Here is a 17232-nt window from a genome sequence, read left to right on the forward strand (position 1 = left end):
TTAGAGGTCGAGAGGAAATATTTATTGTTGTTGGTTTTGTGTTATTTATTGTTATTTATTTAACTTGCTACGGTTTCGGTTTAGTGAAAGAGGAAAATCATCACAGAAATCGCTTTATAAGTTATTTTTTTTTATAATTAAACAAATATTATATTCCAAGCTCGATAGATAACAAATAGGTACAAGAGTAAAGAAAAATAATATCTTACAAAGATCGTATATCACAAAAAGCGTCATACAACCTCTAAACACCACTTTTTGTGTGGTAAGCACATTTTTTCCCAGTCATTATAATAATATTAATTACAATCTTATCCATCGAACCTTCGTTAGGCGTTCTTCCTTTTAAGATGTTGGCATACAAGGTGAATTGAGGGTCAATGATTAAATCCATATAAGATGACTTGATTTCAGAATATTTACAGCTCTTTTTTGGAAGATGCACTGTCTGCAGTTTATTTATTGGGCAGGTCTGTCAATGTATGATAAAGCCTTGTATGAAATTGATGACATGCCTTTTCAGTTCCGTGACATCGATTTAGTGTTATGGCGATCGATTATTATGAACACTTCATCAATAATAATTTATTGTTATTGCTCCTTGCGTTTTCAATTTACTATTATAAAAATAAAAATATTTTTTGCGTAAAGTCGAAAATGATTTTTTGTGAAAACTTTTTTGTTTTTTTTTTGCACTTTTAGATAATGTGATGCGCGTACAACGAAATATTGATTGAATAATATATTTCCAAAGGATAGAGGCGTGCGGACGGGAGCTCGGCGCGCCGACGCAGGCACGATGCCACTTTTCACCGTCAGAACGTGTACGCAGCACACCTTCCCAATATAAAAGCGTCTACCGCCCATTCACCCGCCCGCAGTGTGTGCTTGAACGTTATAGTGTCCACTACTCCTGTGCAAGGACTTTGTTAAATCATGAATACACGGTGTTTATTAGTGCTAGCAGCCGCCCTCGGCGTGGGTACGTAGAATTTAAAATATTTAGGGTGCGGCGAACCGCGGAGTGACCGATCGAAAGTGAATGAGATGATTAGTTTTTTGGTTTGCCATTTTTCATGCCAATAAATTGGAAAGGAATTGATTTATTGTGAAAAAATTATTTTCCCATCGACGGTTTTTTCAGTGATTTTTTTTATTAATATAATAGAATGAGATGTCATCACAACAATTTTAAGTACCAAATTTACATTTGACATGTTAAAAAAATCAGTACCTAAATATTTGGTTACTGCATATTATAATTGTGTATGCAAGAGCTGTCCAAGTGAGATCAGTTTGTTACCTCATTGGAATTGTTGCACTGTGGTATTATGCAGGAAAGGGACTTAATTCAGCCTTGCCTTGATTTCATAATATTAACTGATTAATTTGAATGTGTTTTGTTTTTAATTGTGTAAACCTATAATTTTATTTGTTTTGGAAAATTTCAAGAAATCCTGGAAAACTCTTTCAAGAAAACTTTTTTCATTCTATTTTTTTCCTTTTCATTCTAGTTTCAATTAAACTGTCCTGGCTTTGAACAATAATTGAAAACTTTCAATAGATTATGATTTTATAACAATATAACTTTGTAAATCCAAAGGGTTGGAAAATAAAAAAAAGCTTTTAAGTTCACAAAGCGTCTGCGCTGTTTGTAAATATTTTTCTCTTGTATCGTTTCGTTTCTGATTATAATTATACTTTAAACTTAAATTAGATTCATCTACAGTCAAATATATGACTAGAAAAAACATTAAAATATACGTAATAGCGAGATGAATGAGGTAATTAGGCTCACGCCCTCATTAAACTTTCTAACCTTACGCTTAATGTTGCATAAGTGCAAATTGGCCCAGAAACATGCGTTCTCTCTTTTGTCTTACATATTTTAGGGGACGGAGTAATTAAAAAATTTATGCATTTGCATAATACGTACTCCTTCTATAGACAATTGCCTTTAACAATACTGTTGTAAAGTTTCTCTGCATTGCCATTCGTAACTGCGAAAAATTTCGGCAAATAATAAGTAGTACGTGAACTTTTGTATTTTGTGTACTTAGTCCTCTTTTATTATCTTAGGATTTTTTTATCGTAAATTTAATTAAAATCATAATTTTACGAAAGCTTTTTCATCTAAATCTCTTCTTCTTCTCGGAAGGCTTTCCTAAATTATAAAATATTTATTAGCGACAAATAGCTGAATTCATTGAAGCCTTACATATGCGAACATTTTTTTTCACACAGTAAATCATGACAATACATTTTTTCAATCATCACACTCAAGAAATAACACTTCCAACAAGGCCAATAAATACAAAAAAGAATACGCAATTTATGCACATTAGTGTATATTTTTAATGAGCTCATTAAAATAATAAAGGCATTATGAAATCTAGAATTGTTTTCTCCAGCCACGTTAGGACATCCTTCCCCCTATTCTTGCGAGGCGCCTCATTGTTTCATATTTTCAACACGTATTTTGTTCTCACGAGCCTAACTTGCATATTGCGTAAGCGTTTGAATATACTGATATAAAACCTAACATTATTTAAATCAAAGATACTAAATGTCATTTAGTTTTTATTACAAGGAGTGAAAAAAACTTATACGAAGTTTGAATATTGTAACTGTTATTTTTAAACGTCTTTACGGATCAACAAATAATAAATATACAATGGCATAGACCTAAACTATTTAAAAAAATATTATGAACTTCATTCGAAGTTTGTTGAAGAATGCGTTACATTATTGCTTCGCTTGAAAAGAAAGTGTCATCGCAAAGGCTGCCAAATACAAATAAATTATTAATATATAAAGAAAATATTTTTTCATATATATAGCACTCACATATTCATAATGTAATTGCGTGAAGGCATTCAATTATCCCGAGTCGTGGTGCGTGCGCAAATTTCACGAGAAGAAAATCCGGTGAAAATGATTTAACTGCTCGAGTGCGTGGCTGTGATCACTTTTGTGTTCGTTATTTATTATAGAATGGATTTAATAGGCAAGGACACTGAACTAGTACACGACTTTATACGATTAGAGATTTTGATTTCATTTCGCTCATGAATATCTGTAGCGTTCAGTTCAATGAATCCAAATTCATTTCGCTTTTTATTCTTCCTTTCACGGCTAACGGCTAAAGATGATCGATGTTCGATTCTAGAATAATCTAGAACATTCGAGCGATTATAATATTTTCACTAACTGTTTATATCTGCTTTGCGTATCAACTTCCATAACTGTCGCGCCTTCACCAGCTAAGGCATTGCTCCTAGGTAACGGCAATTCGTAGTAATTAGCATTATACTTAAACAATAAAACGGAAGTTTCTTTTTATGAGCATAGCACTTTTACAATTACGTCCCATGCCTAACAATACGTCGGGATTCCTACCGCATCCGTTTGCGTTCATATCTGAAGGCTAGATACGAGAATTCATACAAATTGATATAAAACACTTTTATTTATTTCCTGATGTTAATACTTAATTAAAAACAAGCAAATTTGATTTGTGATTTCGTGCAATAAATATTTTATTAGATACCGAAAGTAGGAAGTATAAACATATAAGATAATTATATGTACAAGTTCCGTTAATTAATTATTCTCTAATTCCATAAAATTTACCCTATTGTTTGATTGTACAAGACAAATCCGCGTAACAGTGATTTCATAATTATGTTTGAACTCTGATACATGAATCTTCTTATATATAAAAATGAATCGCAAAATGTGTTGGTAAGCGCATAACTCGAGAACGGGTGGACCGATTTCGATAATTCTTTTTTTCCTTGAAGTACGAGGATGGTTTTTATGTAGAGAAAACGTAAATATGCACCACGGGCGAAGCCGGGGCGGACCGCGAGTTAGATATAAACACACTCATCCTACAAAACGATCGTTTACGGTATTCAATCACAAATAATAACTGATGGAAACCGATTTGGTACTTAGTACTGACATTATACGATGCAGTGATTGTCTGTCCTTCGCAACGAGACATAAATAACTTCTCGGTGGCCCTATGTATCGTATTGTCTCGTTTTTATTCATACGAGTCTTCTAAAGTTACAACACACGCGTTTCGGGTACAATGAGGACGATTTATTTTCTCCATTCAGTTTATTTTATGTCCTTTTGTGAGACGTATTCGGGTATTGTATGAATTGTATTGAGGTCAATTTTATATACTTTTCAGTTGGATGTACATAGAGTATGTGTGCAACTGCATTAAGAGAGAATAAACTATTACTTGAATTATTCTGAATTTTCCATCAGGAATCAGGATATGAACTTTTTTCAAAATCGATTTCGCTCGCGTTGTGTACTTTTTTCGTAATTCGGTAAAATTTTAAACGTGAAAATTATTTAAAACAATTCAAGTATTAATGTCTCGTGCTAACTATTAACAGCTATTAGATCATTAATTGTAGTTTTATGTAACTTTGCTCTGAATTTGACTTTCTCTAGACACACTGCTTAAAAACGTTACCTAATAACATTTTTAATGTCATAATATAATCATAGCATTCGTGAACTCGTTTCAAGTGCACTAAAAAACTGTGTATTCTTTTTATTTCAATAATCGGCTTTTAAAAGTATTGGCCAATACGTAAGTATACTGCATTATTTCGGTTTTTCGAGACGATGAATATTATTTTTGCGATATCTTTATCATTTTATTTTCAAAACATGCTTTTTTTAAGTCTAGAAGAAAAACAAGAGACATTAAAATACCAATAAGAATTTATCGATAATCAATATATTTTGATCGACAATAAATAATATCGTAACCGTTATTTACGGCATAGTAACAGACGATAATCTAATGATCAACAAGATGCGCGGGCGCATGTTAACGAAATGGAAAGTACATAGTATCTCTCGTCGGTAGGTCAACTTTGGGCTTTCACCTGTATTACTTCACGGATTTTGACCTTTGTATTGAATAATGTTTATGTAACCGACTATGTTATAACATACTATAACGCATTATTTATCACCGACCCCATTGTGTTAAAATTTTTGTTTGTTGATAAAATTATACTGTATTATGTAATTTATTGCTACGAAAGTAGAATTAAATATATACATAATGGAATTAAAAAGAGAAGGAATTTCAAGAATTCCGTTAAGAAATAATTAGTTACTAAAATGAATATTTCCTTTGTAAAAAATGTTGCAGTAGTAACCTTAACTCTATTACGGTCTATAGGAAGTACAGAGAAGGATAATATATTATGTAATTTATACGAAATGTTTCATTTAAAATACTTCAAGAAAAGTTTAAATACATAGCTTAAACTTTTTCGCAAAGTTGCCCTAAATTCGGCAGTATTTAAAATAAATGACGAAATGTGAGCGACCTTACGTGTTTTATCAAATTAAACGTTGCACTAAAAAGTAATCAATTGAGGTTTTTTCACGAACGCAACCACGATCGATATCTTTTATTATTTGCGAGATTTAGTAACATGGTTCCACAAAAGTGGTTCACCTCGACTTCATTAAATGAAAGGTTGTCTCGATTATGCAGATGAGTTCATATTTACATGATTAATAAAAATTTATATGCAAAAATATTTTAACATAATTTTTATTACATTCTTAATATAAACCTGACATAGTTTACATTTAAATTGTATAATCGTTTTGCTTTTTACACAAATTCTTAGATAAATATGGCTCACGAATACTTTGTTAAAACTATCGTACTAACTACGTTTATACGCAAAAGCTTTGTATAAATGACAAACTTTCCAAGCTTATCTCGCCGTGAAAGCTGACAGTTCTCGAAGCAAATAGACGCAAGGAGAAAATCTAGAATAACTAGATATTTCGTTACACTAGCCGTAAGAGCAGTATCGATAACAAACGCGAAGATGCGAGTTGTATTGTGAAACCAGGATGCTGGCTCATGCTGGCTCGTTTTCAAATGTCAACCGGTACCGACATGACATAATCAAACGTGGAAGCGTATGCGTAAGACGAGTTGGCTTTGTGAAACAACCTATTGACATTACCGTTTCATGACCGGTTTTTCAAGCTTGCACATCACTAATCGCTCTGAAAATTGACAATGCCTTTGTTTGTGTATGTAGGATACATATTTCTGGGTCACTTTGTAAACCACGTTAAACCTTCATAGTAACGGAATAGATGTATTTTTAGAAAAATCGCGGTGTACTGTAGAGTTATTGATAACAATATTATTGATTGGTTAATACTAGTGCAAACAATGAGTAGGTTGATAGAACTAGTTGCAACTCACATTGCCTAACACAAGTTTGTCGCGTAGCATTCCATAGAGAAAGAGCGGCCCTGCTCGAGCAAGGGTGGTTGCGAAACTGTTGCGTGCTGTTGCCTATAACTGCCGCTTTGCAAACCCTGTGATGGTTTTGAAATTATAATCAAATTAATTAAGGCTGTCAAAACTGTATATTACATTAATCACCCACGCGTGAGGTGTTAGGGTGTAGGTATTCGTAGGCAAGGTTTTTCAAGCTCTAGAATGTTACTTTGATGTTATATTTTTAGGGTTTCCTTCGATTAAAAAAGATTTACTATTGTTATAAAAATATTTAGGTTTTAGGTTAATTAGTTCATGTTTTACGTAGCCGTATACTGTTTTAACTTAGTCTCTGTCATGTAAGGAAACACGACGATCGGTCATTACTTCATATTTTGTTAACAGTTATTTTATATTCAAAGAGTTTATAACTAAATGCCAATTTTATTTCCAGCGGTCGCACAGGAGTCGTTCAAGTGCCCAGATGACTTCGGCTTCTACCCCCACCACATCTCCTGTGACAAGTACTGGAAGTGTGACAACGGTGTCGCTGAACTGAAGACCTGCGGCAACGGTCTCGCCTTCGACGCCACTGACTCCAAATACCTGACAGAGAACTGTGACTACCTCCACAACGTTGAGTGCGGTGAAAGAACACAGCTTGGTAAGATACAGCTTTATGTAATAAACTGTGTTATTATTATCAATCGGATTAAATTTTAAAATATTCATAATGATATTTAATAATGTAGATTAAATAAATAAGGAAGTATATGCTAAAATTAAATGCGAATAAATTAACATAAAGGTTCCAAAATATTTAAATTATGCGAGGATGTCGTACAGACGAACGATTTGCGGTCAAGGTTGAAGGTTTCGCATAATAATATGCGTATAAGCTGTCGGTTTACTCTCGATCAGGATGTAAACCAAGGTCACCTAGCTTGTGCCTGACCACAGATATACCAAGAATACATGTCATTTTTACAATTGCAATTTTATAAAATTATATTATTATCCTTTGGTATAATTGATCATTCAATTATATTGGACTTGGTAAAGTTACTTTCGAATATAATCTCAAATAGATAATAATATTCTTCATTTTTCTTTAACAGAGCCACCAATTTCCACTCCTCACTGCTCAAGATTGTACGGTATCTTCGCTGATGAAGCTAAATGCGACGTTTTCTGGAACTGCTGGAACGGAGAAGCCTCTCGCTACCAGTGCAGCCCCGGACTTGCCTACGACAGAGAAGCGCGCGTGTGCATGTGGGCTGACCAAGTCCCAGAGTGCAGAAACGAAGGTACCTTTAACTTTAAAACACGCTTTTAAAATAAAATGGACAAGTTGAACCTCAAATATCCAAGCACATCACGAGTCATTTCTTATCTTATCTTATCTATCATAACTGTTTTCGTTTAGTCTTCCAAAACCGTAACTAACGCAACCATTTTCGGTGTTCCCCAGAGGTAGCCAACGGTTTCGCTTGCCCCAACCCCGGTGAAGTGTCCAACCTCGGATCCTTCAGCCGTCACGCCCACCCAGAAGACTGCCGTAAATACTACATCTGTCTCGAGGGAGTCGCCCGTGAATACGGTTGCCCCATCGGTACCGTCTTCAAAATCGGAGATGCTGACGGCACAGGCAACTGCGAAGACCCCGAAGATGTTCCCGGATGGTAAGACATACTTTACATTGCCATTTATATTAATATATGACGACTTTCCTTCAGTTCAAGTAAAACTATCTTGACTGAGTAACTTGAACTCTATTTCTATACTCACTGGTTGAATTAATCAGTAAATAACAATCTTTAATAATTTAAACCTGATAACACAAACGTCTTTTTCCTGTGACTAACCAATGCACTTTTAAAACTATTTACGAGGATATTACTGTACGTAATCGATACAGTTATAAGAAACGTTATGTAACGAGGTATGTAGGGCTCAGGAAGTTCGTTCGCTTAAATTCTTAGCATTAATGTGGCTAAGCGCAAACGCCAACACATTAGAGAATAGTTAGTTAATATGATGGAAACAAATTTTAAAAAGTTATGCATCATATGCAAGCAAAATTATAAAAAAAATCTGTGGAATCTGTGACATTCATTTGTATAATTCTTGGTCATTGCTATCTTTGTAAAGTTATTTCAATAAGTTTTTTGTATCCAGCCGAAAAATTGATAAAATTAAGTCATTTTAAAGCACTGAATTCTATTTAATTCTATTAATATCTATTTATATTATGAAAAAAAATGCATACTGTAACATAGTTAATTATACAAAACAATTTATAAATTAGAGCAAATATTTTTAGATCATATTGCAACATTCGTAGCTGTGAAAAACAGTATCAAACATAGCTTTGAATTAGAAAAGCGAGCGTTTATGTTTAATATTCTCATAGTCAATTCAAGGTAGTTCACTCGATATCTAATGTTTGAGCAAGCTCTTGTTACACAATTTTCGATTCTTAGTCACAACTAGTAGTGAGTAAAAGTTGCTAGGTATTAAGCCAGCCTTTTATGTCGACTCATGGAAGAACCCACACCGTAGAGTCTGTAGTAGAGTTAAGAACATTTAGATGTAGTCTTCAGCCAGTAAGGTTAGCGTCCATTTTCAGCGAGGACTACTACGGAGATTTGGACCTGAAGGCTATCCGCAAGAGCGAGCTGCTCGCCGGGATCAAGAGCAACGGTCAGGCCAGCTCCAACACGCCCAAGCAGCTCAAACCCCGCCCCCCAAAAGAAAACTAAACTAAATCTCCTTCGACTATACCTATAAATACTCACACGTAATTAGTTTGTACACATCGCGGGCTCTCTGTATTCACATTGAATGAATCCAATCGCCTTTTTATTTAAATCGCTCGCGATGTCTGCAGATGTACTTAATTCCAGTTTCAAATTGTTGTATAAGTGAGTGATACTAAATTGTTTTGTATTCATGTACAGTTGCCAAATACTCGTTGTAGCCTTAAACAGTTTCCAGCGACGATAAGTTAGTAAAATCATTCAGCGATAGAAATATTTATTTGTATACTGTTTGTTGTAAATAACGGCACTGACTTATTTCATCCGTGTAGATATTGAAATCGTTGATGAGTAACTTTACGTATGAATATATATGTTTTGCATTTATGAGATTAGGATCTGAAGGAACATTAAATACGTACATAATATGGAATCCGTTTAAACCCATGACTTTGTAAATATCTTACGTACTGAATTATTTGCTGCGACTGAGTGTTGTTGTTTGATATAGAAACTGTAATACTTAAGTTTTATTTTTAGTGATAAAATAAACAAAATATATAAAAATTACAATGTTGTGTTTATTGATCTGGCGTAGTACAGCACTGAGCACCTCCCTTCAACTATACTTTCACAAGCACTGTCTACTATTTCGATTGCATTCACTTTCTAATAACATTTTAATAACTTCTCTTACAGTATCTATCTTGTTTCTTGATCTATTTATACAAAACTAGTAACTATAACCAGGCAGCTCCTTTCTACAATATAGCATTGACCTCGATCTGTTTTCTGGTAAGTTTTATTTATTAAGAGATTTCAACATGCTGCGCAAAAATTTTAAGAATTTATTTGCACAAAAATGGTATTTATTTTCATTTGTTCAAGAAAATTGCTAAAGTTCATTTGTATCATAAATAATGCATAGAATCGTAAAAATCTAGATACTGAAATGGGTGGCGTTATTGTTTCTTTTAGATACTATTTCATAAGCTTCTGAGTCACATTTTAAGAGCATGCTTCATATCATTATATGTTTATCATTTCTTTAATATACATTTTCATTTTACAGCGAGGACTACTACGGAGACGTGGACCTCAAGGCGTTGAAGAAGCTGGGATTCTGAATGTCAAGGAGCGACTCAAAAGATAGACTGAAGTTCAATCTTTTTGATTTAGTATAATTTTGAGCATCTTCAGAGCGTTAGAGCTTTTTTAATATTATACGAAAAGAATATTGAACATTTTTAATGCCAGTATACTACAGAATTGGGTGTCACCCATTTATAAATAGTCATACCACTGAAAATATTTATTGTTTAAAGTTTAGTTCTTTCAAGAATTAAGATTTGGTAGCTAACGGAAAGTCTGTCTGAAGAGGCGCTCAGGGTGGCTCCAAATAAGATTTTCTCATATATTAAGTTACAATTTTTTGACAAAGAATTAAATATCGAAATGATAATTTAATTGTTGCCAAAAAATTGTTGGAATCTATACGTCTTTGACATGGTACCGTTTTCTCTGGTGCTTTGTTGAAACAAATTTAGTCATACTCAATAGATATAAGTTAGATTTAGTTACCGTCTTTATTACTTTTGTAAATAAAGTAATGACAAATCAATATTTGTTTTCTTCAACCTTTTTACTTGGGAAGTTGGGCAGCATGTTTGCATGTGAAATAAAATACAAATATACATAAGCTTTAAGTTTATTAATACTGACACAATATTCGAAAGAGTTTACATCTCCTTGGTAGTGTATTATAAAATTTTAAACATAATCAGATAAAGATTATGTTGATACCTTAGTATACACTGAGTTTTACACTGGTATCATTCATCATTGATATAAATACATACAGCGCATATAATAAACTGGTTAAATGCATTCTAGACCAACCTTTTTTTATTGGAAACGTAAGAGAAAGATCCAGGTTAATCAAATAAGGCGTGGTATACACTTCCTTGTAAACATGCTACCAAGTATGGAGATTGTGTACTACTGTTGAGAATAACCAGTGTTAATGTGTGCTATTTGCCCGAGTTGGAGTTGTTTTATAGCTTCTTGGCGAGACATCGCTACTTGTAGGGATTTCCAACCTGAAAGAGATTTTTCTTGAGTTAATGTTTTGTCAATGAATATACAACTTTCATTTAATAAAAATAGAAATTTCATGAGGGAGGATGTACCCGTAGATTGTAGTCTGGATGTAAAGCTTTAAAAAATAGAACATTGTGTGACGAGTTTAAAGCGACGTTTGACGCAATTACGTTGGGCTTTCTTAAATTGATTATTTGTTAAATGAGAAAATCATAATTAAATCCCTAATAATATACCCTGTTCTCGGTATGTTTATCTCAGATTCTTGGGCAAGTTGTTAGGTATCAGTTTCAGTTTGACACAAGGAAAATGAACTATGAATTTCAAACCACCTGGTGTTGGTATGACCCGGATTTTTTCTATTTCCACTAACAAAAATATATCAAATAAATATCGAATGTAAACTGCAGTCACAGATAACATAATACAACTAGTATAGTATTATATTATTTGTGATAATACTATTGCTACAGTCTACGTATTACATTAGGCGTTACATATTAGGTTTTATACTCACTGTGGCTATTAAATTCCGTGTGGCTGATCACCATATTCTTGTCAGGAGTAGATGTGGTGGTACTGGTTGGAATGTTCAGTTCATTGGATGTTGGTACTGTGGTCAGCTCGATAGGTGCAGTGGTTGGTACCTCAGCGCTTATATGTGTGGTACAGTTCACTTTGGATGGATAGTCGCATACACCCAGTTCCTGGAATTAAGTTTTAAACACGCTTTTATTAGTTTTATCTATAAATTTGTATATAACCGACGCGACCTCATTTTGAAACACTTAAAACGAACAGATTTCATTCAATCTTGGTATCAAGGATCGGTGGTAATACAATAATTACATGAGTTTAAGCGTGTTTTTTCAGTTTGCTTTAAAACTATAGGTATTAATTAATTTTATATCTAAGAGCGAGCAATCATAGTATTATGTTAAAAAACAAATCAAGAAAGAATAAGCATTTAGTATAAAATACCTAAATACTACGGTTAACTTGCAAATTTTAAACTTCCTTGTCATTACATTGTAAAGGTACGTTGACCTTTTCAAGAAATCCTTTACACATACGTCAACGGTGCTCAACACAAAAAAATAAACACAATGTACCTACATATTGAAAGGAGTGTGGATCATAAGTAAAATGCATAAAAATAAAATTAATATCATGTCATTACGAAGCATTTCTCATATCGCATCAATTGAAATATGATGTTCCCATCAAAATCAAACATAACAAGAACATTGGTCATTGAATGATAACAAGAGCAAAACTTCGAATGAATAGGTAATTTTTTTTGTTAATTTTTTTGTTAATATTATTTTCTGTGATAGATGTGATAGAAAGGGCAAACTGAATAGCGGTAAACTTTGATATTATTTTGATAATTTAAAAGTAAATAAAACGAATACCTCATTATAAGCAAGTTCGGCTGGACACTGGAACCTCACAGGATATCTGTGCACGCAGACGAAAAATTCATTGCAATTTGCATTATTTTTAAATGCCTCAAAGTCTTTGTTACACGCAGGTTGGGGTTCTGAAAAATGAAAATAAAAATTGTCTTTTAATATTAGGTACATTACGTTTTTATTAGGGCTCTTAGTACAATATATTTTTAAATGTAATTCATATATTATATTAGTAAGAAGATCTAGAGTTGTTTATTCAATTAATTTATTAAACTAATCATGACTGTCTTGATCATGTAATTAGTAATGACTAGTAACATACTATGCTCTACAAGTCTTTTATGATCTCGATACGTCCTTAAGAAGTGGATACATCCAAATTTGATGATCTACGATCTAAGAATGAACTAAGTTTCCGCAAGTTCTACATATTATAGACACTGCGAAACTTATCACAAAAATGGTTATTACATTTTTTGACATAAACGAAGTTACATTTAATTGCACATAATATTTTCAACGTATCGTGCAAACTGACGCGGTTTTAGTAAATTCTATCTATCTAGTACTATCAGTCACATATGTATAATATAATGATATCTTCATTCGAATCTACAAGATACTCAAAACACTATTCGATTGTGCAACACTATTTTACATAATATCCTATTTGACATTTGAGACATGTCAACACGTCGCAAGCTGCGGGCTAAATTACTTGTGAAAGAGTCGTAAAATAAAACCTTTACTGCTAATTAGTTAAATTAAACGTTTGTTATTAAATTAAATGTTAAACAAATAGTTACAGTTTACGACTAAGTGGAGCGTGATTAAATCAAATGTAGTTAGTAAAATAAATAATAACTATATATAGGTATGTTTGGTAAATTAGTGTTTTGTTTATTATGTTTATGGTGTTCAGTTTATTTTGATTACCCTATATTATATAATTGATTATTTAGTTAAAAGATTAGTAAGGTCAGTCGTATTTACGATGGATTGTGACAATAACTTTGTTTTATGTTTAATTGACGTCATATACTTAACGAGAAAGTGCAAGTTATAAGTATGACAGATCATAATATTAATTAATAAGTGCTTATTATTATTATTTATATAGTATTTAATTTTAATAAAAATAACTACGTTAAAAACAACCGACTTCAATTTTTTATTATTTAATACTTTTTAGTGAATCAAAGTTACGTTATCAAAGTTAAGTCATCGAGATCAGACAAAATGCTCATAAAATAAAAACTACTGGGCCTATCCGAATAAAATTTTTATGGGACCAATTCGACACTATGCCACATCAAACAAAAAAAGAATCACGTAAATCGGTTCAGAAACCTCGGAGTAATCGGTGTACATACATAAAAAAAGCATACCGGCCGAATTGATAACCTCCTCTTTTTATGAGATCGGTTTATAAACCATTAAAATTATGAAGATATAAAACATAAATCTAAATAAAGTCCAAAGTTGAGTGAGATTGTCATGGTTAGATAGGCGTTTAAAGACGTACGTACCATTTTTAGATAAACAATGTCACTTAATTTCATGAGCATGCAATGCCTAATAAGTAGCTCTATAAAAAGCAGTCTTTAACACAACCATTAAACGTAAAAGGTAAATAGGATCATATTATGTGGTCAATAGTCTCTGACCTTTAGTATTTAAAATAACTTTATGTACCTACCTTTATCCATACATTACATATGTGATTACATATCAGTTATCACATACTTACTGATATTAATATAATTCATAAAAACTACTAATTTTAAAAGGATTAAGGACAGGTTAAATGATATCAAATATTAATATGCCTTATATTTAAATCCCATAATTTTTTATATATTTTGTGCTCAATAAGTATTAAAAATAGAGACTTTAGAACTTGAGACAAATAACAAGTAAGCAAATATTGAAGAAAAAAAAACATTACAGAAATACATTCCGAAATTTTTCTAAAATAGGTTTAATATTAAACTTACCTTTCATAAGTCGGCTGCTACAATCCACGTTGTAAGCGTAGTCGCAATAACCTTCCTTTGAAAACAGCAAGCCAGCAGGACACTCCTGCTCAAAGGCCCAGCCATCCCAACAGTTTAGGAAGTTACTACACAACTTTGGAGAAGGTATTTGAGTCCGTCTTCCAGCACATAAAGGAGAGGATTCAACGACGGGGTGGTGGGTTGATAGAATAATTAGTTTGTTGTGATACAATGGGTCTATGTGGATCTGATGGAGAACTGCCTCAGATACGGGTATAGCATAGGCGATGGTTGATCCGAATAGGTTAGGCTGAAAATGACGTATTCTTATTAATAATTTTAAGTATAAAAGGATCGATAAGTTAAAGTTTTTTCGTAAGACACAGCTAAAAATATTTTAAAGATTGTATAATAGTCGTGTCTTAAATAGATTGTTAATTTGTGAGTAATATATAATATGATATAGTATTAAATCAATGAACTTACTTGTAAAACGCTGTAGAAAGGATTTAAAAAGTTCAACAGGAGCGGGTTCTTTTCTTCTATCGAATTTCCGTATTGATATGGGGTAGAGTAGGTTTTAACCAAAGTTCCTTGTTCATCAAAAACTGAAGAAAATTATAAAAAATACATTTTAAATATATATCCTATACAGGTACATTTTTAACATAACAATGCAGATAATATTAAACAATTTTTTAAAGGCATTAAAAATGAAATCCTTTAATAAACTAGACCATGTAAATAACTATATTATAAGTTCAACATTGTTATATTTAGGAAATTCTTCGAAATCGCTGGTTGAACCATCGGTGTTATTAATAAAATAAATAAGAATAAAATAAAATAAATTTAATACCGATTGTATCGAACATAAGGCATCAAACTGTCATATCAGTACAGTCTACACACTTTTAATTCCCAATAAGAAACATGAAGTGTAAGTGCTATTCATTTTCCATGTTATCATGCAGATTAATCGATTACAATGATTTACAGGTTCGATGTACATCGGACTTTCAATAGAGCCGCGGCAATTATTTACAGATTGCTGACACGCAATGCATATCGAAATTGCAAAGTGAACATGACAGAGCTTAATCCGTTCATTACGAAGCAGTAAATCTCTGAAGGACTTGAATATCGTGGTGCGGTCAGGAACCCCTTTGAGTTCGTTGTATCAAATACATCAATAGAATACATAATTTTCAATTACGTGTTAAACGTATTTTGAGGAAGTAATCTTGATTAGTCTGAAATCTGAATTAATTTCACCGTAAAAATTTGAGCGTTAGAGTAGAGAATAATGAAGATTTATGGTGTAATCAAGCCTACCGTTTTAATAATATTATAATACGTAAAGATGAAATAAGCGATATTTATTCCAAAATCTAAATGTATAATAAAAATGAATCGCCAAATGTGTTGGCAAGCGCAAATCTCGAGAACGGCTGAACCGATTTCCTTGTCTTGATACTTCAAGGATTTTATTTCAACGGGCGAAGCCGGGCCGTACTGCTAGGTAGTTATACGAATGTTATAAAATACCTATCACATGCGTATATGTAACTATGTTTGAAAAAACAAACTATAAAAAACTTTTATGACTTTATTTTTCAAATTCTTTTTTAGGTTCTTTTTGAGGTTGATAACATAACTATTGTTAAAATACCTAATTAGTAATAAGTAATAATGTACGTAAGGAAAAATATATATTTCAGTTTGCGATTACTTAATATTTAATCTAAGAAATATTTTCTGTGTTTATCTATGTTTTACGGGGTTTTGTCCTTTACTAATTAATGTATAATAAAATATGTATGAAAAGTAAAACTGACTTACTGACTGAATGGAATATAGACTGAGCCCAAATAACTATTTTTTGGTAACAGTAGAGAGCTATATTTTTGGTAGAGATTAGAATCCAACCATTTAAACTACATGACATACATGATACAATATACGCATTTAATAGAATGTAATAATAAATTACTCACACAATAGCCTTTTCTGTCTTCCATTAGTCAGCTTTTCCAAAAGCGGGTTCAGCTCAGCGCCGCAAAGCGAGATCAAAGCAAGAATCGCGAACTTCCACATCCTGCGAACCGAGTGAGACCGGCCAATGTCAGGGCTACAGTTCAATCCTAGCTTTTATAGCCGCACTTGAAAATATACCTATATACGGATCTATGTATGCTTCTACATCGTAAGGAACACTAAACTATATGGTCTATGTATGCTTCTACATAGTAAGGAACGCCAAAGGATGCGTTTGTTCTTCAATAAGGTAAGGAATGGGATTGATTGGGAGATGGAATGTTAGAATGCGCATATAAAATAGGGCGAAGAAACTAGGAAGTTTTCGTTATTTCATAGATTTTTGGTAACATAGACAAAAATTCTCTTTATAAAAAATTTTCTAATTATTTTCTCTTAATCTTATACTAACTTATTAAAAGCAAATTATAAAGATATTGTGATATAATGGCTATTTAGATACGTATTTGGTAATTGAAAATTAGTTCTAATGGCGTAAATTACGTAAATCAATGTCAATAATGATTGAATGTAATTGACTAACTGATACTCCTATACCTAATTGTATAATTTACAAATTACATGTCACCATTTACATACATTTAATGTGATTTACAAAACATATCTAT

At 32.4% G+C, this 17232-nt stretch overlaps 2 protein-coding genes across 3 annotated transcripts; one reads left to right on the forward strand and one right to left on the reverse strand.

Moving 5' to 3' along the window:
• The first annotated feature begins 822 nt into the window (after positions 1 to 822).
• Positions 823 to 10265, forward strand: Gasp (Chitin binding Peritrophin-A domain-containing protein Gasp). 2 transcript variants are annotated; one of them, XM_090119429.1, is made up of 5 exons: positions 823 to 982; positions 6750 to 6959; positions 7414 to 7602; positions 7767 to 7977; positions 10127 to 10265. In XM_090119429.1, the coding sequence occupies exons 1-5, from the start codon at positions 937 to 939 to the stop codon at positions 10179 to 10181; spliced, it is 711 nt and encodes a 236-aa protein (XP_089975555.1). In that variant the 5' UTR covers positions 823 to 936; the 3' UTR covers positions 10182 to 10265. The 2 variants fall into 2 exon arrangements, with proteins under 2 accessions (XP_089975555.1, XP_089975554.1); XM_090119428.1 differs by lacking the exon at positions 10127 to 10265 and adding an exon at positions 8925 to 9627.
• Positions 10266 to 10860: 595 nt separating this feature from the next.
• Positions 10861 to 16683, reverse strand: LOC149909448 (uncharacterized). Its single transcript, XM_090119427.1, has 6 exons — positions 16564 to 16683; positions 15053 to 15174; positions 14567 to 14876; positions 12570 to 12697; positions 11672 to 11861; positions 10861 to 11153 (listed from the first exon to the last, which is right to left on the reverse strand). Exons 1-6 carry the CDS (start codon positions 16661 to 16663, stop codon positions 11053 to 11055), a joined length of 951 nt encoding a protein of 316 aa, XP_089975553.1. The 5' UTR covers positions 16664 to 16683; the 3' UTR covers positions 10861 to 11052.
• Positions 16684 to 17232: the final 549 nt, after the last annotated feature.

This window comes from Colias eurytheme, chromosome 3, assembly GCF_061535395.1.
Source record: "Colias eurytheme isolate Ceu_HAF_F1 chromosome 3, ilColEury1 Martin Lab GWU primary, whole genome shotgun sequence".
NCBI lineage: Eukaryota > Metazoa > Arthropoda > Insecta > Lepidoptera > Pieridae > Colias > Colias eurytheme.

Excerpts from the sequence above, each read along its gene's own strand:
- LOC149909448 (XM_090119427.1), bottom strand. The coding sequence starts at position 16,663 with ATGTGGAAGTTCGCGATTCTTGCTTTGATCTCGCTTTGCGGCGCTGAG. Across the intron at positions 15,175-16,563 it reads AAGACAGAAAAGGCTATTGT|TTTTTGATGAACAAGGAACT; the intron begins GTGAGTAATTTA and ends AATTTTCTTCAG. Across the intron at positions 11,154-11,671 it reads CACGGAATTTAATAGCCACA|GTTGGAAATCCCTACAAGTA; the intron begins GTGAGTATAAAA and ends AATCTCTTTCAG.
- Gasp (XM_090119428.1), top strand. The coding sequence starts at position 937 with ATGAATACACGGTGTTTATTAGTGCTAGCAGCCGCCCTCGGCGTGG. Across the intron at positions 983-6,749 it reads AGCAGCCGCCCTCGGCGTGG|CGGTCGCACAGGAGTCGTTC; the intron begins GTACGTAGAATT and ends TTTTATTTCCAG. Across the intron at positions 6,960-7,413 it reads CGGTGAAAGAACACAGCTTG|AGCCACCAATTTCCACTCCT; the intron begins GTAAGATACAGC and ends TTTCTTTAACAG.